Source organism: Micropterus salmoides, unplaced genomic scaffold (assembly GCF_014851395.1).
Source record: "Micropterus salmoides isolate LMB-PRFRI ecotype aquatic unplaced genomic scaffold, ASM1485139v1 Ms_hic_scaffold_4, whole genome shotgun sequence".
In the NCBI taxonomy this organism is placed as follows: domain Eukaryota; kingdom Metazoa; phylum Chordata; class Actinopteri; order Centrarchiformes; family Centrarchidae; genus Micropterus; species Micropterus salmoides.
In genome coordinates, this window is record NW_024043372.1 from 34,408,502 (window position 1) to 34,435,163 (window position 26,662).

The 26,662-nt window shown below is 41.6% G+C and overlaps 2 protein-coding genes across 4 annotated transcripts in view; one reads left to right on the top strand and one right to left on the bottom strand.

The window, feature by feature from the left end:
* The window catches only part of cntn4 (contactin 4), a 165,484-nt gene extending 149,774 nt beyond the window's left edge, over positions 1-15,710 (top strand). The window contains exons 13-23 of one of the 2 annotated variants that reach the window (XM_038697795.1): positions 3,964-4,139; positions 6,402-6,522; positions 6,969-7,127; positions 7,954-8,103; positions 9,094-9,164; positions 10,241-10,475; positions 10,773-10,888; positions 12,267-12,453; positions 12,545-12,657; positions 12,753-12,921; positions 13,308-15,710. In XM_038697795.1, coding sequence (XP_038553723.1) covers positions 3,964-4,139; positions 6,402-6,522; positions 6,969-7,127; positions 7,954-8,103; positions 9,094-9,164; positions 10,241-10,475; positions 10,773-10,888; positions 12,267-12,453; positions 12,545-12,657; positions 12,753-12,921; positions 13,308-13,399 — 1,589 coding nt within the window. In that variant the 3' untranslated portion in view covers positions 13,400-15,710. The remainder of the gene's footprint in view (positions 1-3,963; positions 4,140-6,401; positions 6,523-6,968; positions 7,128-7,953; positions 8,104-9,093; positions 9,165-10,240; positions 10,476-10,772; positions 10,889-12,266; positions 12,454-12,544; positions 12,658-12,752; positions 12,922-13,307) is intronic. The other variant, XM_038697796.1, reaches the window with a different exon arrangement.
* Positions 15,711-16,306: 596 nt separating this feature from the next.
* The window catches only part of LOC119886401 (band 4.1-like protein 1), an 81,034-nt gene continuing 70,678 nt past the window's right edge, over positions 16,307-26,662 (bottom strand). For both annotated transcript variants that reach the window (XM_038697106.1, XM_038697104.1), the window contains exons 20-25: positions 26,089-26,217; positions 21,918-21,977; positions 21,047-21,142; positions 20,750-20,830; positions 20,507-20,623; positions 16,307-19,636 (exon numbers count right to left, since the gene is read on the bottom strand). In XM_038697106.1, coding sequence (XP_038553034.1) covers positions 19,631-19,636; positions 20,507-20,623; positions 20,750-20,830; positions 21,047-21,142; positions 21,918-21,977; positions 26,089-26,217 — 489 coding nt within the window. In that variant the 3' untranslated portion in view covers positions 16,307-19,630. The remainder of the gene's footprint in view (positions 19,637-20,506; positions 20,624-20,749; positions 20,831-21,046; positions 21,143-21,917; positions 21,978-26,088; positions 26,218-26,662) is intronic.

Consider the following 26,662-nt stretch of genomic DNA (forward strand, 5'->3'; position numbering starts at 1 on the left):
GCAGCAAGATGAAGTGAAGGGCCCTGTTTACTGCATCGTCCACAGACCTGTTGGCTCTGTAGGCAAACTGCAGGGGGTCCAGGAGTGGGTCTATTTTGGTTCTGAGGTAGGACAACACAAGGGCTCAAATTACTTAATTTCCACAGAGGTCGGGGCGACAGGTCTGTAGTCATTAAGTCCTGTGTTCCTTGGTTTTTTTTGGGTCTGGGATAATGGTTGCCTTAGTAATTCCTTTATGCAGGAATCAGGTAGACCATGACATGGTCAGTGTCTCAGTGCATAGGCTCTGCTAACAGTAGTGTAACAGTGATCCAGAATATTCACCTCACTGGTCAAACATTTAATAAACTGTCTGTATTTGGGGAGGTCATGGCTGAGATTACTTTGTTAAAGTCAAGGAGGACAGGTTTGTCTGCTCCACACACAGTATCTGGAAGCGAGCATGCGAATGTAAACACTGACCATATTTAATGACGCAAACTCACTGGAGGAGTAGAGTAGAGTGGGGGAGTAGTTTACAGATTATGAATAAACATTCTAGATCAGGAGAACAGTGCTGTTGAATCGCTGTCATATTGTTACACCAGCCACGTTTGATGTAAAAACAGAGACCTCCACCTTTCATTTTGCCGGAGAGATCTGTGTCGCAGTCTGCTCTAAACAGTGCTTGAATAAGGTGCCAGTACTCCCCCGATCCACATGTTAGTATGTCTACATTACATTCTGAATTTCTACAGTGAATAAAAGATACTAGGAGATATAACTAATGTTCACAACATACATTTATTTAACCAGGGGACAGCCTTTTCAATTATTAGAGAAAAAACTATTGGAGAGTTAATGGAACCTTACTTGGAGCAAACTGAGCTGCAAGTGTATTTGTCAGTTTAGGAAAAGGTAGAACTAGATACAGAACAGAATGAGGTATAAACAAACTATCGAATAAGACAAGTGAATATTAATGCCTAATTAGCTGAGTCTGTGGGGGAGCACCCATGCCCACATATTGTCTGGACTGGTCCGCACAGAGGTTGCTGCTGGACTGCACTGCCCAGGTTGCACATCAACTTAACGTTACTGTTATACGTTGACATAAAACTTGGAGAGAAGAGAACAGAAGTTTACCTGACCCAAAATTCACTTTCATGGGATTTTTCGATCGGCTTCATCCTCTCATCAAAGTTGTAAACACTGCAACAAGTCCTCCAACTTAAATGACAACATAGGTTGTATTAACCAACCTCCAAAAACGACTCATATGAGCGTATCCTACAATAGTGGCCGACCAGACCTTCATTTGGAACGGCCGCGACACAAGGGAGGTGAACCCTACTGCACAGCTGTTGGGTTCACCCGTCTAAATGCATAAAACACGGACATAGGTTTAGGTGAGGGGCTTCGGGGGGGCTGTCAGCCAACTAGCTAATGCAAAGAAGCCAACGTAGCTTATGCTAAAGCTAACACTAACATAACTAATACTGCTACGTAACTTCAGTGCTAAAGCTAATGCTAATGTGGCTAATGCTACTAGGTAATTTCATTAAAATAAATGTGATTGCACATGGGAATCGAACGTCAGTCTCTTGGGTGAACCAACTTACTATCCTTCCACCCTGCCCACCACCACAAAACTCCACTTTCAGGCTACTTATAATATGTCACCAGCTTTGTCATGTGTTTGCATTGTACGGCCACTAGAGGTCGCTGCCACAACAAGTAAACATGAGTCATAATGTTGTGTAACTAAAACGACCAATACAGTATGATCGTTTTTTTTTTGGAGGACAGGCTCAAATATTGACACCCGCGAGGGGGAAGCAGGGCCTTTGCGTAATATGCATCCACGGCAGAGTATTGTAACAATCAAATGCCACTTGACTTGAATGCAGCACTCACGGAGACTCACCATAGAAATGACAGCATCAGTTGAGGTTCCTGACAAATGAAATCTTGCAGTCGTGCAGGTATTTTCTGTCCTTTCTTCGTAGCAGAGGCAGATGTAGTGTGGCATTGTTTTACATCCTACCATGGTAATGTTTTTGGTAAGGCTTTATAGGTCCTTTATTTCCTAAGATGATTCCTGAAAATAAAAATGAAATAATAAAATATGTAATTAAAATGTGTCCATCTAAACCCAAGTGCAAATTCATAAATTATTATTTAATTACAATAAAACTTCTTCTTATGTTTAATTGTATACTTGCCTGCAGACAAGTGTCAGTTTCTTTGCTTGTTTGGCTGACCTGTTTAAAAAGACTCTCTACTTTGCACAAGCCATTTATTGGAATCAATTATTTGGAAGTGTGTCAATTGAACACGTTCTCCACTGATTCTATAAGAAGTCTTACTGGGGGATGTAGGACATTTTTTGGAACAGTTCCACTGGTGATTTTCAACATTTTGAAAATGTCTGCCTCTCAAGTACAAACTGGAACACGTCAACAGCGCCTTGACCTCACAGTGGCACTTCCTTAGGTGTCACCCAGCCTGTCGCAGCAGGTTAACACACTCTCTGCCTTGTCTCTGATTGACCTCGCTAAGTGAGTGGGGTACTATCCTCTCGTTCATCGTTATACAAGATAGAAATCAATCAAATTATGAGCCAGAGTGTGTAGTTGTGTAACCAACCTTGGTTGTCCATAATCTGTCACAAATGATGACAGAGGAGGGTAATAAGGGAGCATATTCCCACCATCATTGTCACAGTGAATCCCTGGAGGCAGTAAGAGACTGGGCAGCTCACACCACAAGGAGAGGAGTTCATGTTAGAGGAGGAATCAATAAAGGATAATAAATAGAATGAGAATAAATGTTTATAGTATGTTTCCATGTTGCAGAGATAGAGGACTAAATATTTTTGACTGTGGACTTTGTTTTCTCCTATCTCGCTCTCCTAGAGTAACTTTCTAACGATGAAAAACTCTGACTGTAACACAGTCCTGACACCTTTTTCAGCCCTAACATTTATTCGTTCTACACAGTGTCCTTAGTGTTCTGAAACAGAGCAGGCACAAAACTTTCAATACCTCCTGTGTACTATTACGATGTTTTTTCTCACCACCATCGCTCAACATTTAGCCCCAGCTCTAGAGGACTGGGGCTCTCAGACACACTGTCATTATGTATATGACAAACCTACCAGCTGATAGCATTCTGGCCTAATATTAGAAAACAACTATATAAATCACATTGGGAGCGTACGGCGGTAGTGTGTGTGTGTGTGTGTGTGGGAGGGGATAGAGGGTGCCAATACAATGAAGGTATCGAATTCACTCTGGATGAAGACTGCACTGTCGGCACTTTCTACATGAATCTATGCCTGTCCAGGGATCATTTGCCATGGTTAATTTAGTCTGTGTGCTCAGACTGGCAATTCCAAACAAGTAATCACAGCACCCCCAAGAGGGAGACAGGCATTGTACACTCTGAGAACACAGCCGCTACCTCGTATCTTGCCTCTCTCGTGTCCTTCCACCATCCTCCTCCGATGCTCACACATGTGCAGATAGGGCACACTTGCCTTATTCCCTTGTGATGCCATTGTAATACGCTGCCAGCTTGAAAGAGAGCAGTAAAGACTGGAAGAAGTGCTCACTGCTGTTTACTGTTTTCCTGGTGTGTTTTGGGAATTTTGGGCCGATCAGGGGGAGTTCCAGGCTCAAGGCTGAGCTGGCAGTGACACATAGCAGCTTCCCAAGACGCAGGAGAGACACGTCTCAGAGTCCCCACAGAGACGAGCTCAGGCTGGAACTAATACCAGTTATTGTAGCTGCGCGCCCTAGTTTGCTGTGTGCTCTGTCCCATATATCTTTCTATTAACTGAGTCTGACATATCCATAAGGATGATGGAAGGGCTTGGCTTTTTGCAAAGCCATTTCCTGTGCTGAATAATAATGTGTGGAAAAGGGGAGCTGAACAGTGTTTGATCAAATGTGCATGGTTGTGAATGTGTGTGTGTTTCAGAGCCGACCATCATAACCTCCCTGCCGTCCACGCTGGACGTCACTGTGGGGGAGAGTGTAGTCCTGCCCTGTCAAGTGAGCCACGACCAATCTCTGGAGCTCAAGTTCACCTGGTTCTTCAACGAGCAGCTCATCCACTTCGGGAGCCACGGTGGATTTTTTGAAAAAGTGGGAGGTGTAAGTCCATAAATCCCTCAAGATTTCTCAGAACCTGCAAGGCTATTAGGCCTCTGCTTTTTAAACATGCTGTCATGTTGTGAGACCTGCAAAGACAGGTTTTCATTTACAACTGAGGATGGAGCATGGGATTAGACATCAAGTCGCCGCAATATCATGATAGCTTATACAATACACGGACACTTTCACTATTTTGAAATGGAGCAACTTACTGAAAACATTTACATTTAAATTAATTTTAAATTTGCGTGTGACACCCATCCTGACACACTTTTTTAATACACTCCACACTTTGATGCTACCTAGCTAACATGACACATGGTGTGAACCAGTGGCTAGGAGCAGTGTTAACATTAGCAAAAAAAAAAACAGTAATTGAAAGTTTTGTTGGCATGGAAGAACACAAGTTACATTAACATTACATTTAGTCATTTGGCAGATGCTTTTATCCAAAGCGACTTAACATTTGAGGAACAAAATACAAGCATCAACAGAGCATCCAATACAGCATGAGATCTACAACTGACAATACATTCTAGTAAGGGTAACAATAAATACTAGTACGAGCTAATGGCACATATCACATCATTGGGGTAAATACCTAGGGGAAAAAGTTAACAAAGAAGTGCAATCAATACATAAATGAAATTAAGAGCATTGAGTGTCAAAACAGGATTTGTATATGTGTATTAAGACTTACTCTGCAAAAGTGTTTGTGATGTTTTTTTGTTTTCCGTAGTAAGCGTAGTAACTTGATGCAGTTTTTATCTACAACCATCAGTCTGCACCTCTATCAGCTGTCACCACACTGAAATTCTAAATGCACATCAAACTGATCACCTAAGTAATGCTAACAAACTTATATTCATTAAACAGCCAAAAACACACAATAATAGTGTGAGCTGTCTTACCTTAAAAGCCATTTTTTCCTGACAAGTCTCTGTTCTAAACTGTCCACCACTTTATTAAAATCCAGGACTGTGACCAGATCACTAAATGCAAATCACTAATTGCATATAGAGCATTTTTCTCTTTTTACTTTTGCATTTTGTGTAACACCTCATGCTGATCCACCCATAAGCCTTCCGTCAGTCCAGGCTGTTATCTCATGATGACGTCATTCAGAGACCCATCTATTGTCCCAGCTTTCTGCATGTTTTTCAGACGACCCAAATACATCGTGTTCAATTAGCAAACCTTATTGCGGTGTGTTAGAGAATACTCATTGTATTAGTACGACTTTGCTCTTCTGCCACATACAAGACACTGATTTATTTTTCACTGAGTAAAGGTCGGGAGGTGACTCTGAAGATTCACTGGTTCATCAATATTATGTTTCTTCTTCTTTTAGCAGGGTCATAATAAATTCAGCCGCAGTGCAGAGGGAATGTTTGTATCAAGTGTATTATTTATGGCCAGAAAATTGCTGCCTGTGGTTTACTTTAAAATGAAATTTACATACACACCCTGCAACCAGTCTCAGTCAGCTGCAGTATACTTTAAAAGGTTCGCAGCTTACATCTCAGCATGTGAAATACAGGCTTATTTTTCCCCCCCAAGAAATTCAAGGCTCCTTCAAAAACTGCAGGCGTAAAGAAACAAATACCGCACTGAGGTGTCTTTCCTGTTCTGTCTATGATTTAGGTGCTTCTTGTACCATTATTTACAGTGCCCTCTCCCTAATAAATTACTCTACATCTACACTTACATTGATTAAGTTACCAGCCGCAGAATTTTTACTGCCATTGTGCCACAGCTTTCTGCCATGTCCAATTTATTACAGAACAAAATGATAAAATGATAATGTAGGCGTAGGAATTGCAATTAGAGATGGAATAAAATGCTCCCTTAAAGAACTAACTTTTTAGACTAGTCATTAGGCGGCTCCTTAAATGGAAACTGCTCTATAACCCCAATCAAAATTAAGCTATTTGAGCAAGTGCATTTCTGTAATTACAGTGATAGAATAAAAGCATGGAGTGTGCCCACCAGAGAGAGGTATTTCTGTGTCTTTTTTAGAATGTGGAAGGAAAGGCTGCAAGAGGAGTTGCGGATTTATTTTTCAAAATACACATACATGAGAATGAGCTTCCTGTTCAGCTGCTTTTGTTCCCATGTGGCTGGAAAGTCAGTATTGTTCTGGAATAACAATAGCTGAGGGCTTACCATGTTGCTTATGGAACTCTGTGTGCATGTGGGTTTGTGTTTGTGTGTGTGTGTGGGTGTGTGGGTGTGTGTGATTATGCACGTGTTGAATGACAGCAGCATTCGGCAGGAGACATCATGATTCGAAATATCCAGCTGAGGCATGCAGGGAAGTACACGTGCGCCGTGCAAACGAAGGTGGACAGCATTTCCATTGCTGTTGATTTGGTTGTCAGAGGTAAGCCACAACACTGACTGTCCTTTTCACCTTTTGCTTTCACTGAGAATTAACATCCTTCAATTCAAAATGACTGCGGACCAGATTCTTCAGCTTACGAGTGTTTAAGGGTCCCAAGCAGTGAAATAATTTATCATTCATCTACTGATGAAGGAGGATGGATTTTGTTAGTGATTAAAGACTGGTTATGCCTCACTGATGGAGAAATAAAAGGATAGAATGAAAAAGAGGGAAATTTACCTATTTAGACCAATTGCTCCCCAACAGTGTCACACTGTACTGACTTCGCTACAGTGGCCGCAGGTGCTAAAACCACTGCGACTCTCCCTACCATTTTTCCATCTCCTCCTGATTTGCATCCCCCCCTCTCCCTCCTCTTCCTCCTCCTTCGTCCGTCTGTCCCTATCTTTCTCTCCTCTTCCCTGCCTGGCTATGCCATCTATCAGGTCCCCCGGGCCCCCCCACCAGCATCCATGTAGAAGAAATCACTGATACCACAGCCTCTCTGTCCTGGAGGCCTGGTCCTGATAATCACAGTCCAATTACGGCATACACCATCCAGGCCAGGACACCATTCTCCCTCGGGTGGCAGGCTGTCACCACAGGTAAGCTCTCTCCAACCAGCCGTGGCCTCCTCCAATCACATGGAGGGGGCCGCTCTTCATTCTACCTCGCCTGTGAGAATATTGGAGAGGTAATTTTTGCCCCCTGCACCAAATGGTACGCAATTGTAGCATGACTATTGAGCGCCATTTTATTAGACTCATGGGAATCATGAGAGACAGATCTCATCCTGATGATAAAGCTTGTTGCCAGGGCTGTAATTTGATAGTGTAGGTAAGTGATAGCACCGGTGTAATTTTTCCCAACATCCTCTTTAATGGGGCCCTTAGTATTCACGCATGACTGGTATAATGTGCATTTATCCTGTACTGTATACCTTGTTCTATTGATATTTTTGTGAATTAAGGACACTTTGAGCAAAGATAGTTTTACTGGCCTCATTGATTTAACACATCAGGATCATATATTTGATTTAGAACTACATTATGACCTTGCAGGCAGACAGAGCTCCTCCCTCAACGGGCGAAAGTGGCTTTTTGTTATTTCTAGTATAATCATCTCGATTCTTTCTATATTTTATTCATTACTGTACATTTTGATGCTTTTCCGTACACCAGAGAGCAAAATAATAAGTTAATAGTCAGTGTATTTCTTTATTCTTCAATATTGTTTTCTTGTTTTTGTGAGTTAGTGTGTGCATTATGTGCCCTTGAGAGGGATTACATCTGTCCTATGTACCTGTGGTGGAGTCCTACCAAGCCTGTCAGCTTGGAGGACAGTCTAAGCTGACACACACGCAAATAAAACACATTCACACACACACAAAGTGTCTTGATACTGAAGGGGTCACTGTGTGTTTTATACCAGTTCCTGAGGTGGTGGGGGGCCACCGGCTGACAGCTATAGTAATAGACCTGAGCCCTTGGGTGGAGTATGAGTTTCGAGTCCTGGCAAGCAACACCATCGGAACCGGCGAGCCCAGCAAGCCATCTAAACAAGCAAGGACAAAGGGGACCTGTATGTACTGCATGAGCAGAAAGAAAGTTTCCCTATGCCTCTTTCAAAAATGTGTGTCATGTTTGTTGGTTCTTCCCTTCGAAGACAAACATAATTGACTTTTGTTTGTTTTCTTGCCAAGAATCACATTAGAAGATCGATACTACTCTCATGTCTGTCTTTTAAATATGAGGATGCAGTCAGGAGATGGTTAGCTCAGCTTGGAGACTGGAAACAGGGGCAAACAGCCCGCCTGACTCTGTCTAAAGGTAACAAAGTCCCCCAGCAGCCCAACAACAGCACCTCTAACATTTAAGTTATTTTAATCTGTACAGAAAATGTGTAAAATGAAATTGTAAACTATTTCTAGCACATAACCCCCCATAAAACCAACCACAACATTTCATTTTTACACTTGTGGAACTTGGTTGTTCTACTTATTTAACAAAAAAAGATAACAAGGTAATCAGTGAGCCTAAGAGGTGCTGGTAGGTAGATTTTATTATCTCTGGACAGCGCCATGCTAGCGGAATCACCCTGTTTACAGTTTTCATGCTAAGCTAAGCTAACAGACTTTAGCTTCATATTTAATGTACACATATGAGAGCGGCTCTTGGTAAAAAAGCAAATAAGCGTATTTCCCAAAACATCAAACAAGAATTGAAGATGTGGTGTGGGCTGCGGTCAGTTCTATGAAACTAGAATTCTATTCAGATTGATCCTAAGAAAGAAATACAAATCATGTCTATAAAGCCGCAATCAACAATTTACCCAGAGAGAATTGGATTCACTAAGGTTAGATTTTCTGTTTGTATGGATTCTTTCGGTATAAAAAACATCAAAGGCTGGCCACCTCTGAAAACAAGACTGTGAGAAGTTTGCTGATGTCTTCCGGGATTTCTGGATGTTGCAGTTCAAATTTGTGCAAAGTTTACCGTGCTCTGTTTACATGTGCCTTCTCAGCGCCTTGTAAAGTCAACAGGGCTAAGCTGATCTGTCTTCTTCCTCCAGCTCCGAAGGTCACACCAGCTAATGTGAGTGGAGGCGGTGGCAGTCGCTCCGAATTAGTCATCACATGGGAGGTAAGCAGCCTTGCTCAGGACCCTCTCACCCATGGAGGAGGGAGCCAGACGTCATTATTCTCTGTGGATCTGGGCCTCTGTTTCATTAATAACAGCTGAATGGCTTAATGTATGGCATTTCATTTTTAAGAACAGAGAGGCTATAACTGCTGCTGTCACCCTAGGGGAGAGAAAAATGCTTTTGAGGTTTCAATAAGATAATTAAACGCAATGGTTCCTTCGAAGTCACAGTGTTTTCTCTTTCTATTCTTTCTTTCTTTCTTTCTTTCTTACAAAGCCCTGCATATCAGACCAGCTCCAAAAGCTTATTTATTCAGGCTGCTCAAAATAATCAGCTCCCGCTGTGGAACATTTCACAGAACCAGTGTTGATGTTTCAATAAGCAAGAGTTCAATTAAAACTTCGGCTTAACAAAGCTGCTCTTTTGCCTCAACCCAGAAAGTTTCTAAGACATTTTCCTTTTGACATAAAATTAGGGATTGAGTGTTGCATTTTTAGCGGGTGCTATAGTGGGCCTACAAGTTGAAGTTAAAGTGAAGTAGTCACTGGCAATTCAGTTCTTAGTTCTCCGGCTCCCTCCAGCAATGCTCAAACAGTATGTAGTAAAGATGGGAATTTAAGATATAAAAAAGGGGCAGGTATGGGTTAAAAATACTGTAGCTGCTGATACACATTGCAAAGAACCAAACAGATTTTATCATATTACTGCGACCTACTTGAAAAAGATTTTTCTAATAAAACTGTTCATCAAGTAAAACAACATTGTTTTTGGCAAATGAGACATTTAAAGAAAGTTTATTTAATTTAAACTATTTAGAAACAAGTGTGGAAACCATCCATTACACCCTGTACTGTGTAATGGATGTATGTAGTAACGCTTCTTGTGTGTATAGCATGTTATATTTGAGCATTGCCTCAAACATTGAAACCTGTCATTCATCTTGGTGTTTAGTCTTTAGTTTAGAAAATGATGAATGTGATGAATTGAGAGCTTTAAATGATACATAATTGATTTTATGTACAGATTAGCACTGAATCAGGTATTTCTTGTGCTTACACTGTGTTTCTTCCTCCAGCCCGTTCCAGAGGAGCTGCAGAATGGACCGGGGTTCGGCTATGTCGTGGCTTTTCGACCCCATGGTGCCACGGGGTGGATGCAGGCCGCCGTACCGTCCCCCGAAGCATCCAGATACGTCTTTAAAAACGAGAGCATCCAGCCCTTCTCGCCGTTCCATGTGAAGGTCGGCGTTTACAACAATGAGGGGGAAGGGCCATTTGGACCTGTTACCACTATCTACTCTGCTGAGGAAGGTGCGTATCATCTCATGTCAAGCACCACATGTTATGGAGTAGCTCTACTTGCTCTAACACTATTAATTCATAAGTACAAGACTAGATCCTCTCAGGGTCTGAACAGTGGCAGCAGGGATTGTGCAGCCAACATTCTTCTATCAGCACTCACAGCGGTCTTCCCCATACTTTCTTCCGTCAGTTGTTCAGATGAGATATGTAGCTTTGAAACAGTTTTGATGTTACCCCTTTGATGGGTCATTAAAGCTCAGTGTTACTTCTAAAATCATTCAGAGTCTTTATACATTACAACTCCAGAGCCTGGCCGAGCGCCCACCAGGGTCCGTGCCAAGAGCCTTTCTGCTTACGACATTGAAGTTTCGTGGAAAGCGCTGCCCTGGAATGCCAGCAAGAAACGAGTGCTGGGCTATGAGGTGAGCTACACTGAAGTACCTTGTTTGTGTGTGAAAATGTGTTTGTTTGTGTACAAGCACATGGCAACTACTGCTATTGAATCTTGTTCTTTTCTATTATTGATGAGTGTTTCAGGCTCATCCACCTTGGGCATAGAAGATAATAGCTTGCTGCATGCATAATGGTCCAGCCTGTGGTTCAGTTGTGTTTCTCTTGTTGTTTACCTAAGTACTGTAACCACCGTGATTAGTGTACTGATGCAATACTCGAAGGAATAGAACATTTAGCTCCTAATCCACACAACAAAGCTCTGCTAATTCTTGTCATTTTAATTCCACTCATTATTGACATCCAAGATGTGAACAAAGGCGCTGTTGTCATCCACGGATTGCATAAAGTACCAGAATTATAAATTGTTGACCACTCAAAGTCAACAGAGGAGCAGGGCTTGAGCAAACCATTCCTGTGAGGAAAGACAAATTATATTTGTGCTGTCAAGCGTGCCAGCTATTCCAGCCCTGACAAGTGGGGTGACAAAGAAAATCTGTTATCAGTGGAAGTTGATGGCAGGGGATTTTTGAGGAAAAGAGAAAAACGCAAACACAGCCCACTCTGGTGTAAAAATTCTTTGTGTTTCCTTTTTTTCTCTTTTCCATATTTGACCTCACTCTTTACCACATAACGTACATGCTTTTACATTGCTTATTTGCTGTGCAGAAGGTTTTTAACTTAAAAGTATGCAATTTCAAATAATTTTGGACCATTATTATACTATAAATTATTGTTTTATCATTGCGCATTAGTAAACAACCAGTTATTCTGATGGAATGACTGATTTGCTCTTATCTGTGATATGATGCTGCTTTCTACTTGTAGGGATAGTATACTTTCTAGTCAACTATTTTATTTCCAGTTCAATGGGATTCACACCATTTAACCAGTGCGCACAATGACTAGTTAAAGCCAACTTTTGGCTGGCTAGTTGACAAAAGTTCACTCATCCAGAGGGCTCGGCTGCTTCACTGTGGTGAAATATGCTAGCTCAATAATATGCTCCTGTGGAACCTGAAGATATTGGAGATAAACAACAGATGCTCTCCACATTGTTTTTACACTCATACGACTTAGGCGCTGCACCTAACCTGTAAAATGGCGGGAAAACACTCAGTTAAACATGACACATGTCAGATAAACACAACTGAGGCATGTAGCTCATGGTGAGCAAAAGGTACGTGAGGTGACATGCTGCTAAAAGTGGTTTTCACATCTTCCATCCAGTCGGGTTCACATGTTTGTGTTTCTAGTTTGCACTTCATTGACAGTGTGTAACAGAAAGCTTTTAAGGTGTCTGTGTGGTTTCTGCGTTCACGCCTGTGGTGCTGCGCTGTTGCTTTTCAGCTGAGGTACTGGAGTAGAAGTGAAAGGGAAGACACGGCCAGTGTGCAAAGGACTATCGGAAATCAAACATCTACTGTAATCCATGGGGTGAAAGGCAGCACCACATATTACATCTCAGTGAGGGCATACAACACTGCTGGAACGGGGCCTCCCAGCACCACTGTCAACGTTACCACCAAAAAACCACGTAAGTAGCACGTCTAATTATAACTACTGGTCATTTCTTTGCAACAGTTCACTTTTTGTTTGAGGTGAAAAATGTATTTTTCTCCTCTCAGCACCCAGCCAGCCACCGGTTAAAGTGATGTGGAACACATCAGACTCCAAGATTATATTGAACTGGGAGCACGTCAAAGCCCTGGAGAACGAATCAGAGGTCACTGGTTACAAAGTAAGCACCCAGTCGCCTGGTTTTACAGAAAATTGTATTTGTTGTCATGGCTGCGGTGCCTGACTCTTGACTTGACTTTCGCCATTCGTCCGTAGGTGCTGTACAAAAAGAATCGACACAGCCGCCCCAACGTCATGGAAACCAACACCACCTCTGTGGAGCTTGCCCTCCCCACTGATGAGGATTATATCATCCAGATAAAGCCATTTGGAGAGGGAGGAGAAGGTAGCAGTAGCAGGCAGATCACCATCCCAAGGATACCAGGTGAGTGGAGAGCTGCTTAGTACCTCCCTTGTGGCTGAGCTGAATAAACTCTCCCTCCCCTGCTGCTGTCTTGCCAGAACAGGTTTGCTACAATCATCTCCAAAAGAGCAGAGAGAGTGGGTTGAAAATGTGCTACATGAAGGCTTTGTGTTATTATGGCCTCTACATGACACTAGTTGAGCAATTTATTTAGAATAATTTTCAATGGAATGAGGCCGCTGCTCAAGTAATCATAAGTTTGAAGCATTTGTGGAAATGAATGTTTTCAGTTTGTAATTACCAAAGCAGGCTGGAGAGAAAGAAATGAAATGTCAAAATGCCTCTGTGTGTTATTTTTCCACAGCGACCACAGACTAACAGCCTTGTTCTTTTCAATACCTTTTCAGGCCCCAACGCAGTCGGCTCCGCATCCAAGGTCTCCACTCTGTCAGCCCTCAGTACAATAGCACTGTCTTTCACAGCGCGGACATCTTTATGACAAACAGCTCCCAGTAGACGTCGCATCTATGGTGGAACGCAAACACAGCCCACTCTGGTGTAACTAGATCCATTCATTTAGATTTTAGAGGCAGAAAGAAGATGCTGACGAAGAAATAAAAAATAAATACGCCATTGAGATGACAAAGAAGGAGTACGCTTCAGCACCCAGGCTACGTAAAGGAGATTGACCGATGTCGTGACTATGTTGTTACCAAAGCAGCTTTCATAAGAAAAAAATAGAGAATAATGTCTTATATGCATCTTTTTGTATGACATATTGAGCTTTTATAGATTTTTATTTCTTAATCACTTTGAAGTTGGTCTGAGCTTAATGGGGCGAGAACAATTGAGTGCATGGCAAATAACATCATTAAATGTTGACAACGCACCTTTTGTCTTCTAAAATGCGATAATGCTTTGGTTCTAACAAGCCAGAGTAGTCTTGGAGTGAATTAACTACTACTATTATAACCTGTTACAGCTCTGCATTTCTGCTTCTGTAATATTTCAAAAATATTTCACAAAGGACTGCATAGACATGTTGGGTGTTTGTCATTATTGGTCATCTTACCAAGAACTGGATAGGTGAAGAGAGGATTAAAATTAGCACATGCAAATGCTTTACCATACTGGTGAAGTGTTAGCATTAGCTGACTCAAAATGGATTTCACAAATGAGGAGGACTAAGATAATTCTTTTTGTATATGTCATATATATTATTTGTATATGAATCTGCAGTACGTGTAGAATAAAGACCAATATTAAAAAAAACTTCATTAACTCCTCCAACATCAGATAATGCTGACTGGCAGTAATTACATAAAGGATAGGTTGGGATTTCTGTCTGCACTACTCACATTTGTACATCGAGTTATGAGTTGTCTTGAATTATTCTTCCTGTGACCCTTTGCAGCACGACTAAACTGCGAGAGATGGGGGATAAATTCGCAGTCCTTGTTCTGTGCAAAAGAGCCTGCTAAAGTTCAGTTGGAACTTACATCTGAGTTAGCTAAACCAAGTAGCTATCTCCCAAAGTTCTGCTGTTTTTCACATAAAAATCCCCTCTTTGTGTCTCTCCAAATGCTCCTCAGGAGAAATGCCAAGGACTGTGGATTACATTATAATTGCATCTCTTCGGGGCCAGTATCGACAGATGGAATTAATACAGCAACCAATAACTCAGCATACGTATGCCATGAAACAAAAAGAAAAAAAAAAGAAAAATCCAAACCTTAATATGCAGGATGCCTTAGCATGCCATGGTTTTGTTGCCAGTCCTCTCGGGGAAGGTGACCAAGAACTCCCAAAACGTCAATGGAGCCCTTAAAGCCATTCATGTGATAGTTATTGAGTTTATTACCAGAAATAGCAGCATGCTGTTTTGGACAGCGTCTCCCCTGGGTTCCTCTAGACCCTTGTGGCTGTCTCATGCTCCTTATTCTTTTTGGTTAGCCCTGTGTCTAGAGCCTTCTGTGTGCCTCATCATATGTTCAAAATCCTCAGGTCCTTAAAGAGCCTTAACTTATCATATGTATATTAAAAAAAAACATTAGAAACATAGAACTATGAAGCAGCCTTGGTGATGTTTACATGCTGCTGTGTTTGATAGTTACTCTATGTGGTTGGGACTGGGGGGGGGGCAGCATCCTTTGTGGAATGCTGAGGTTACTAATGTTAGTTTGAATGGCATTCTGCTGTTTCGCATGGGATGTTGGCAATATATGAGGCCTGGTGCATTTTTTATAGGTGTGTGTTCTTAAAAGACGATGCTGCTGATCTTTTCCGTTTCCCATAGTCTCCTGATGCCATGTGGGAGTGCTGTGCTACAGAGGTACAGTGCAGTCTGTATGTAGCTTGTAATCTAGTTAAGTAGTTTGTACTTTGAAGGGAGGTGTGCTGTAGGCTGCTGGGTCTTGCTCATGCATCAAGAAATGTGTAATATACCGTTTTGTACACTTCAAATCATTTATATAAAAGAACCTTTCTAAAGAGATGATTTACTTGGTTTTTATGTAAGAACTCTGTTTTCATACTGTAGCTAACTTGCTCAGCATGATTGTACTTTGTCCTCTCTCTTCTGTCCATCTGCAAACCAACTGAATGGCTTTAGGAACATGTAAGTTTCATGCATTTTATAGGTTTGTGTATACTTTAGGTGTACCATGGAATCTGAACCATGATCAGTCCCTGTGTCTATGCTTCTGTCTCAGTCAGGGGTTTACTGTCCCTATACGCTCTACATAAGGGTTTCCTCTGTTGCTGTTTGTTGTTTATACTGTGTTAATAAAGATTATTGATTTATAGAACAATGTCAAGCTCTGTTGGTCCATCCGTCAATATACATGACTTGTGGGAGAACTGAATCTTCTTTCTCTGGCCTTATAGAATAGACTGACACAAAATATCTGAATTTAATAGTTATTAGGACAGGAGACCTCACATCATCACTGATTATTTTCTCAGACTTGACACAGCTCCTCCAGAGCCACAGAAGACACTATACAAATGTTTCCATAGGCTTTGTGGTACTGAATGCTCTATATACTTTAGAACATTAGAACATTCATTTTAAATCTATAGCATATTGCATAGGTGTGTGTGAAGTCTTTTCATGCAGCAAAGTTTGTTGGTTGCTGAAAATTCACTAGATGGCGCTATGAGCACACAAAAGACTTGAGGGCTGCACCAATGTTGTATTTGCTGAATTTGTCCACAAGATGGCAATATAATACAAAGCAAATTTCCTTTTGTTTCACTACAATATCCATCCATTCTTCTTAGATTACAGTGATGTAGTGAATTATTAATGAATGAAAGCCTATATATAAATAAGTCGTTTCACTTTAATTCATTATAGGTATCAAGTCAAAGTGTCGCTCCTCTCTTTTCAGAATCAGAGACAGGCTTTGAATCATACTGAGACATTTATTTATGCATGTATGTTTTCCATTTAGACTGAATGCAAATACAGCAAAATACACACCACCAAGCACTAAGGGAATGTAGAGCAAAAGGCAGTGGAGAATTGAAGGTGGAGGCTAAACAGCGGGGCAGTTTGACGCTCTTCTCAGGAAAAGAGAGGTTCATATCCACCATCTGGACTATGCTGGTTATCTATGTTAATGGGGCCAATAAATGTTTCCATCACGCTGAGAACAGCTCAGCTTCTGAGAGACTTACTGAGAGTCACCACGCTCAATGTCACATTCATCACAGACATGACAGCTCTTCCTCAACCTTGGACCGAGACGTCATTTCTGCATCTGCCTCGTGGTGATTAACAGCACTTTCAGCTGAGCACTGATCACCTGCTCCCATAACCATGACTCCAAACACAAGGGACCCACTCGTGATATTTCTGTTGCACTGCTGACCTTCGGATTATTCTTACCCACCCGTCTCTTGAACCTAAAAAGAAACCCCTGCTCCTGTCAATTTCTACATAGTTTACAGGATAATACACAGGAGTGTGGATATATTTTTATATCTATAAATACAGGCCTTCCATCCTTCAACTCACCACCTTGTCCACAGTACACAGCTTCTCTCCTGATGCTTACAGTCGTTTCTCCTCCATCAGTAGTGTGTCCAATACTACAGCACAGACAGATCATTTTCCCAGCAGTTTACAGTATATGTGCTGCGATCACCGCAAGCAAGTGCCTTCACAACAGTCCAGTGTCATATCAACAGAAAAATAAAACAGAGCAAAATGGAATATACAAACAATCAGGTTGGGAATTTCTTGTTTCCTCAGACACATTAACAGCAGGTTGACAGTTTCAAGTCAGGGGATGGGAGGATTAGAGGACAAGGGCGACAAAGCCATGGTCACAAGTGTTGGAAAAGCTTCTTTGAATATCACTTACTCGGTGTTATAGGTTTTGGTTACGCTTCGGTACGCATGAGAGTTCACAGTTTTCTCCCTTAAGAGGACAGAGGATAAGAATAATGGCTGCTTATTGCAAATCTCACAAGCCGTGCGCTTCACTGCTTCGGTTAACAGTAGCACAAAGTTAACAATGACAACAACGCGGCTAACATGGGTCAGGTTCCATCAGAGGGATTCTCATGTAGGCTATGATAAGTGATGCATAGTATATTATTAAAGATCATTCAGGATATATGTCCTGTGACAGCCAACAGGTTCACACTACCTATCTGGGCTTTGTCTGGAAGGGGAACAGGGACGAAAAGCACAGGCCTCACATTCACCACTCCCTATAAATACAACTGCAAACTCATACACCATAACTTAAAAGAGTTAATCCAATAGAAAACAAAAAAAATACCATGTTAATCTTGTGGTTTTGAACTTTTCAGGCAGGTTTGTCAACATGCACATATGATTAAAAACTGGAAAATGTATTTCTTTACATTGCTTTTGAAGTTGCTGTTTAAAACTGATATGATCAATGTTTTTATACTACAATTGAATCAAATGAACTGTGTGTGATGTAAAAGGTGTTGCTCACAGTAACGAGCCCACATAGAACTATCCCAACTAACCCAACTGTGTTTCCCTCCCCTGTATGTAGCGCTTTTTTAGCTCATTCTTTCGGTTTTACAAACACAGTAGAGCATTTAGCAGCTAATGAGCCAAATATTTCCATTAAGACAGACAAAACAGAGCTAAAAGAAGAGTGTATATTGTACTTTCATTCTCCAGGTGGCCAACATGACTCCAAATAATGTTCCTTGTATGCGGGATGCGTGAAGAGACAACTGTTTGCTAACACCCAGCTGTTATGTCAATGCTGTGTTTGCGGCTTGTTGCACCGCTCTCCAAATGGCAAAGAAATCAATTACAGCAGGTTCAACAAATGAATATGATGCCGACTTTGATTACTGACAGGGGCGTCTGTTAAGATTCTAAATTTTGAATGAACTGCACACAGACAGCCAGATATTTCAGGCACAAGCAGAATGAGCGAAACACAGCATCGAGCCAAGTCACAGCACAAACACTCTTGTCCACACGTGAAGACTGAAACGTCCAAAAACACAAGAATAACCGACAAACTCTGTTTCATGATGAAAGTTAGTAAAATCAAGTAAAACATTATCATCACATTTCTGAAACATATTAGACAAAACATTATTTATATTAAAATTTCTCTAAAAATCTCATAACTGTGCCCGGAACATGTGACCAGCATTTCTTTATGGCAAGTTGACAGCAAAATGAAAACAGTAACCGTGAGTGGGGGGAAATGGGACGAGGACAGTGATGTTTCTGTGTTAGAGACTGGGACCAAAGCAGAGTTCCAGCTGAAGTGTTACTTCTTCGTCAGTAGAGTCCATCGAGATCACTGTGTGTCCACGCAGCATTTCACCGTAGGTGCTCAGTCCCATCATCTCAGAGCTTCTTATGGATTTCAAATGTGGACATTTCTGTGTATTTTATTTTCCATTCTCTTGGCTATTGTGTAACTGAATCATGCACATTATAATCATCTGATATTATACATATTTCATAAACAAGCGAACACTGGACATAAATTAGATCCTCTATAGATAAAAATGTAAAAAGCTAATAAGACAGCAGTTGATTATACTGAAGGTGTCACAGCCAGGAGGTGGCAACAACGAGCAAAAGGCTGCCTCTTGCCACTTGGCACCAACCTCTCCACCACCCCACCACCAGCATTGTCTCCATCCTTTCGATCAGCCCTCCTCTGCTCTTGTATCTTATTCATTTTATATGTGAGACAGGGTAAATGTTTGAGGCCTTAAAAGAAAAAAGGATTTCGTGATTTCGTGAGGGAAGGCTATTGGGGCTGGGATTGAAAACTCATTGAGTCAAATGACCCTCGGGATTTAAAGAAGAGAAAATGTATTAGATTAATTAATATGCAAGTAAAGAGGTGAATTCAAATAGTAATAGCTGTGATGGGGTCTTACATTACATCCCTTCAGTTGATTAAATCAGGTGTGAAATCACCCAGTAGAAGACGTTTCCTGTTCCAAGGAGATGGAGAGCTGAGAAGGGCCGGGACAAAACCGGAGGCCTGGTTGGGTCAAAAGCCAAGTCACAGTTGCTTTGTCTAAAGGGACAGGAGTGGAGGCCTACTGCTTCATGAATTGCAGTCCGTTCTCATGTCGGTGTATACACAGACCGGGTAGAAAGTCCTCATATCTGGTTGGTGGCGTACTGCAGGGCGGGGCAGGAGACACACAGCTGGAGGATCTTCTCCTGTCCCCGTGTCTCAGGAGCCACCATGACCGATCAGGACTGCAAAGAGACAACACAGATCTGTTGATCACACGTGAACATCAGACATGAGCCCTGAGCCAGCTCTGTGGTTATGCTGCTAAAGGCTCAGACTGCCGGGGTACTTCCCATGATGCACTCGGCTCCTTTCTCTCTCAATCTGAATGCAACCTTATCCCAACGCATTTTACTAACTCGAATTCTTCCCTTTCCTGTAGAGTGCTTTCTCGTCCCTCTCCTCTCTCCTCCTGTCACTTCCTGCAGGTGTATTTGGTTCTGGAGCCGTGTTCCTGCTCATGACCCGCAACTACAATTATTGTTATTATTAGTCTTATTATTATAACCATTAATATTACTATAATTATCAGTACAATTATTCATTTTCTTTAACACAACTACTTTTACTGTATGCATTTCTATGTGGATAATGTGTTGGCTGCCCTCTCTCTCGCTCTGTCTCTCTCTTTCCTTCCCTCCCAACCTGTCGAGGCAGATGGCCGCCCACCCTGGGTCACATTTCTGTACAAGGTTTCTCTACCACCGCTTGCTCCTGGTGGGAATTGTTGGGTCTCAGTAAATAATATCACGAAGAGTACGGTCTAGACCTGCTCTGTGAAAAGTGCAATGAGTTTGGCCCCTGGGCACAAAAATGTGTCAGTTTTGCTTTTCTTTGTGGTAGTTTTGAGTCTTTTTGTGGTCGTTTTGCGTCTCCTTGTTGTCACTTGATCGACAATCTAACAAGGAACAGTCACTTTAAACTGAAGCTCTGGCCCAGGGGCCACTTGAGCTGTGCCCGGTACTTGTTCCATGTACATGAAGTGTAGTAATCTTGTAACCTGCAAGCTGTTCATATGACCAGACTGTGAACACTGTAAGAGTCACATACTGTACCTCTGCTTTCTGCTGCAGCTCCTCAGTGGGAGACTCTGTTTCCCTGATCACCACTGCTTTTGTCACCAGCATGTCGGGGTGCTGCTGCTTGGCCTCTTGGATCGCCATGGCAAGAGCCTGGGGACATGAAGCGCATGGGACATGAACCTCACATATTAGCTTCCTGTTCCTTATTACTATTACTTATTACTAAATCAACATACAGTGCAAATGTTGCAGTATTTCTGTAATCCTTCGCCTCACCTGATGTTGGTCCACATCATCATCTCCTGTGATTATAATCCTTTTCTCGATTCTTGTCTCCGAGTAGCCTCCTTTCACAGTCTGCAGAGCACATGCAGAAAGAAATACATTCAATAAGCTCATTACCAACAATAAAAAACCAGAAGTTGTAATCAAAGGTATTGTTGTTTTTATTCCAAGTTCCAAATAACTTGTGGAGGCACGAGGCATATTTAGTATACCATAAGATACAGAAGATACAGGGCAGACTCCAAGCTTTTCATTAAATTGTAACCATGGGAACAGAGACAGTGTTACCTTGGTAACTTGAGTTGTGGTTGCTGAGGTGACGCTCTCAGCTGTGATTGTCAGCGGGGACACAACAGACTCCCTCTCCTGGGGGGCAGCTTTTACCTGCAGCACATTCATAAGAGGGGAGTCATACACACATGGAGGCACACACAGCGGCGCGCACACACATGCTCATAACGCAAAAAGTCGAGAATGTTATTTCTTTGTCTGGCTGTTTCCTGGAGAACAAGCTCATTTTACACTTTTACACTCGTTTTACAATCAATATTTTTTGAAGGTGAGATTCTGATTGAATGCAGACCACAAACACACAGCAATGGAGAGGCAATGGTGATGATGCAGATCGGCCCTTTAATAGATGTTTTATTTAGAGCATTGCGTGTTAGTAACAGCCTAGTTTGGAGCCTTCTGACACTACACTTAAGCGATGGGTTGGCTGTGGCTCAGGTAGCGGAGCAGGTCGTCTAGTAATCGGAAGGTCACTTCCTGGCTTCCCCCCCAACATATTGAACCCCATCTTGTGATGTGTGACTGAAACTTGCCTCCTAAAACTGTTCCAAACTGAAACTTCAGAGCCCCACATGTCCTGACTTTTAGTCCACTACATTTCACAGAATTTGTCATAATCTCATGTCTCCTTTGGTAGCCTTGACCTTTACTACATATCCGTCTGAATAGGTGTGTATTGTGGTTTGTATTTGATGTCATGATGTTGCGTCATGAGTATTGTGGCATAAATGTGGCTCACACTTGGGAAGGATACTGTATGAAGTAAAGGTCAAGGCTACCAAAGGTGCACAATAGCTGGACTTTTCTTAGTCTGCCACCACACACACGCGCCGTCACACTGAGCTGGTTCTTGTGTAAAGATACTTACAGGAGATCCATTTTCTTTAAGGGCAGCAGGAGCCTCCCGCGGGCTGACGACTCCATAGTTCTGAAGGAGAGAGAGAAGCAGTCTTTCAGCTTTCAGTAAAAGAGTCGTTATTACAGTGAGGAAAATAAGTATTTGAACACCCTGCTATTTTGCAAGTTCTCCCACTTAGAAATCATGGAGGGGTCTGAAATTGTCATCGTAGGTGCATGTCCACTGTGAGAGACATAATCTAAAAAAAAAAAATCACAATGTATGATTTTTTAACTATTTATTTGTATGATACAGCTGTAAATAAGTATTTGAACACCTGTCTATCAGCTAGAATTCTGAGTCTCAAAGACCTGTTAGTCTGCCTTCAAAATGTCCACCTCCACTCCATTTATTATCCTAAATTAGATGCACCTGTTTGAGGTCGTTAGCTGCATAAAGACACCTGTCCACCCCATACAATCAGTAAGAATCCAACTACTAACATGGCCGAGACCAAAGAGCTGTCCAAAGACACTAGAGACAAAATTGTACACCTCCACAAGGAAATTGCCAAGCAGCTTGGTGAAAAAAGGTCCACTGTTGGAGCAATCATTAGAAAATGGAAGAAGCTAAACATGACTGTCAATCTCCCTCGGACTGGGGCTCCATGCAAGATCTCACTCGTGGGGTCTCAATGATCCTAAGAAAGGTGAGAAATCAGCCCAGAACTACACGGGAGGAGCCGGTCAATGACCTGAAAAGAGCTGGGACCACCGTTTCCAAGGTTACTGTTGGTAATACACTAAGACGTCATGGTTTGAAATCACGCATGGCGACGGAAGGTTCCCCTGCTTAAACCAGCACATGTCAAGGCCCGTCTTCAGTTTGCCAATGACCATTTGGATGATCCAGAGGAGTCATGGGAGAAAGTCATGTGGTCAGATGAGACGAAAATAGAACTTTTTGGTCATAATTCCACTAACCGTGTTTGGAGGAAGAAGAATGATGAGTACCATCCCAAGAACACCATCCCTACTGTGAAGCATGGGCGTGGTAGCATCATGCTTTGGGGGTGTTTTTCTGCACATGGGACAGGGCGACTGCACTGCAATGCATGACCGGGGCCATGTATTGCGAGATTTTGGGGAACAACCTCCTTCCCTCAGTTAGAGCATTGAAGATGGGTCGAGGCCGGGTCTTCCAACATGACAATGACCCGAAGCACACAGCCAGGATAACCAAGGAGTGGCTCTGTAAGAAGCATATCAAGGTTCTGGCGTGGCCTAGCCAGTCTCCAGACCTAAACCCAACAGAGAATCTTTGGAGGGAGCTCAAACTCCGTGTTTCTCAGCGACAGCCCAGAAACCTGACTGATGTAGAGAAGATCTGTGTGGAGGAGTGGGCCAAAATCCCTCCTGCAGTGTGTGCAAACCTGGTGAAAAACTACAGGAAACGTTTGACCTAACATTGATTTTCTCAGGTGTTCAAATACTTATTTGCAGCTGTATCATACAAATAAATAGTTAAAAAATCATACATTGTGATTTCTGGATATTTTTTTTTTTTTTAGATTATGTCTCTCACAGTGGACATGCACCTACGATGACAATTTCAGACCCCTCCATGATTTCTAAGTGGGAGAACTTGCAAAATAGCAGGGTGTTCAAATACTTATTTTCTTCACTGTAACTCCATAATATGAAGTAAGTCCAGCTACATCAAAGAAATAGAATTGGTGATATTACAAAGAAGCATTACTTCAGTCAGTCATAGTAATGGTAATAACGGAGACACACAGAATATTATCCCATCTAGCAACATTAGTAGATTTTTTGGCCACTTGAGATGCTGATGCATGACACTTGCATTGTGCTACTGTGTGTTCTCTGACACCAACTGTCTGCCACTGCTTAGCAGGTAGCGTAGAGTTGTTTTGAAAGATATTTTTCGCAGCAAACAGTAAGAGTGAACCAAAATAGTAAAGTTGTAGGTCGGACAGCTAAACAATGAGCTGAAACTCAATAAAAAAACAGGAAGCGAGTAAGAAGAAAATAGTGTGCAAAAATATCAAAATACATATTTTATTAGTAAGTCGGATTAATACTTATCTTTTGCTTTGATTTTCACCTCCACCCATAATTTATTAAACATGATTCCAGCTGTGTGAGCTTCTGCGATTGTCCTTTTTTTTTTTTGTCACTGTTTAAGTGTTCAGTGTTCTAGCAGGAAAATAGTAGGTGTATTTTAAAAACCTTAAAAAGGAATGCCCCACAGTTAGTTGTTACAACTCCAGGGCCCTGGTATAGACGTTTTCCACAGCTGACATTTTGGCATGCCATTGCAGGAAAAGGACAGGTGTAAGCGATAACATAAGTAACAAGTGCATTATTTAGATGAGCTAGTTCCAAGGTCCTGCCATTGTGCTTACTTACTGGGACACTTGATGGAACTGACCCAAATGTCTGTTGCGAAAAAGGTCTATTGTTAAAGGGGAGCTATTATGCTCATTTTCAGCTTATTACAGTCAAATGTACCACTCTAGCCAGATTTCACTGTCATTTTGTCAAAAATGAATTGTGAAAGGTTTGGAATTGACAACATATTTCAATAGCAGCAGGCATGCATGATATGCTTGACAAATTGTTTATGAAGGCAATCCTAAATCCTAAACAAATTCCTTTCACAACAATATGGTGGCAATGCAAATCCAAAGCCTGCTATGGCCATGCAGGCAGCTGGCAGCAGCAAGGCCTTAGTGCTGTTGTTGAGAAACTCGTCAGACAATACATGGCGCCCTCTGCTGGCTAAACAATGTTGGTGCTGGAGATCTCTGTCCTGCCTATCGAAGACGTCATCCTCCATTTGCTGCACACACACAGACTACTGTGTCTAACTGTGACATTTAAGAAAGTTTGCGTCAACACTGATCTGGCACTTCAAAGGCTCTCTCTCTACATCATCCACACCATTAGCTAAATGGCTAAAAAGCCCTGCAATGATTACATTATAATAAGCCACCTGTGGGTCAAACCTCAAATCTTTGCCTCTGGAAATGAATGGGATTCGCACCTACTTTCATCATCCTCATTAATACACTGTCAATACTTTAATGGCTCCGTAATGATGCTATTATGTCATCACTGTCTGAGGAATATGGCCTTCACGTCACTGAAGCCCAAAGAAAATGCTTCCTCTTCTCATTAAGACTAACTCCAGAGTTCTCCATGAATATTAAATACTTCATTGCAAGTCTATTTGTTGAGTGACTGATGGGATTGAGCCTATGATGAGAAACTTCCTCATTTGCCCATTCCAACAATACTCTAGCTTAAAATGTATAAACATTAATATATAAAATCTGTGCAGAAGAGTTTGACGAGTAGCTAAATACCAGTCTCAGGTGAGCCAGTTAGCATAGATTAGCATAAAGACTAGAAACAGGGGGAAACAGCTAGCGTGGCTTTGTCTGATGGTAACAAAGTCTGCATACTAGCACCTCTAAAGCTCACTTACTAACATGTTTTGAGGGGTGTACTCCCTTTTGTTCCCAGTGGTTTAGACATTAATGGCTGTGTGATGTGTTATTTTGAGGGGACAGCAAATTTACACAAGCTGTACAGTCACTACTTTACATTGTAGCAAAGTGTCACTTCTTCAGTGTAGTCACATGAAAAGATATAATCACATATTTGCAAAAATATGAGGGGTGTACTCACTTTTGTGAGATACTGTACATCTTCATTAAGCAGTTTTAGAGGTACAGGTAGGTGGACTTTGTTATCTTCAGACAGAGCCAGGCTGGCAGCTTCCACCTGTTTTCAGTCTTTATTCAAAGCTAAGCTAACTGGTTTCTGGCTGTAGCTTTATATTGAGCTTTAAAAGAGTGATATCAATCATCTGAGTAAGAAAGGGAATATGTGTATTCCCCAAATGTTACTATTCCTTTAACAAATGTTAGTTCTGAGTATAAAATATGTAGCTAACTGTGAGTATGCTTAAAGTGGTAAAGATTATAACTCACTTAAATAATGTTTGCAAAAGAGTTTACAGTCATTTACAGTGTTGCTGGCTGTGGTCGATTCCCAGTGCATGCAGCACAACAAAAGGGACGTTAAAAAAACAACAAGACAGCAACATCCTGTACATGACAGTAGAGCAAGGTGTGTTTAAATACATGCTTATATTTGAATGGTTGCTTTACCTGCGGTGAGACATTCATGATGTGGGGGTGGATCTCTGATCCATTCGTATGTGTTTCTGTCTTGCTGTCAGACCTCTTCAGCAAATGAGCCACACTCACAGCACTGGGGTCTTTCTTTGCCACAGGAGGCTGTGTGAAAAGAAAACAGCACAATAAAGTCAAGCAACATCAAGCAATTTCTTCACAGCACTTCAGACCTATGAAGAACTTTAAAAATGACGCTTTGCTTACGAGCAATATATTTTTCAGAGCAAAGCATGTAAACATTGTTAATTTAAAGCAACAAACACTGAAATACATTTTTTTTTGGATTGTTTGTCAACATGCAAATGAAGATGCAGTGGCCGAGAAATTCATAGAAACACTGATGCATCAGACAAAAATAATGAGTGAAAATTTAATAAATGGGTGTAAACATTTAATAAATGAATACATCAACAAAGAGAATAAACATGTAGAATTTTTAACGAAATTAAACATGAACAAAATATGACAAAATTCAAACAATCGGAAATGGTCCAGCAACAAAAAAAATGAAATAAAACTGTGGGTAGTGGTGAGACGGAGTCCAGCC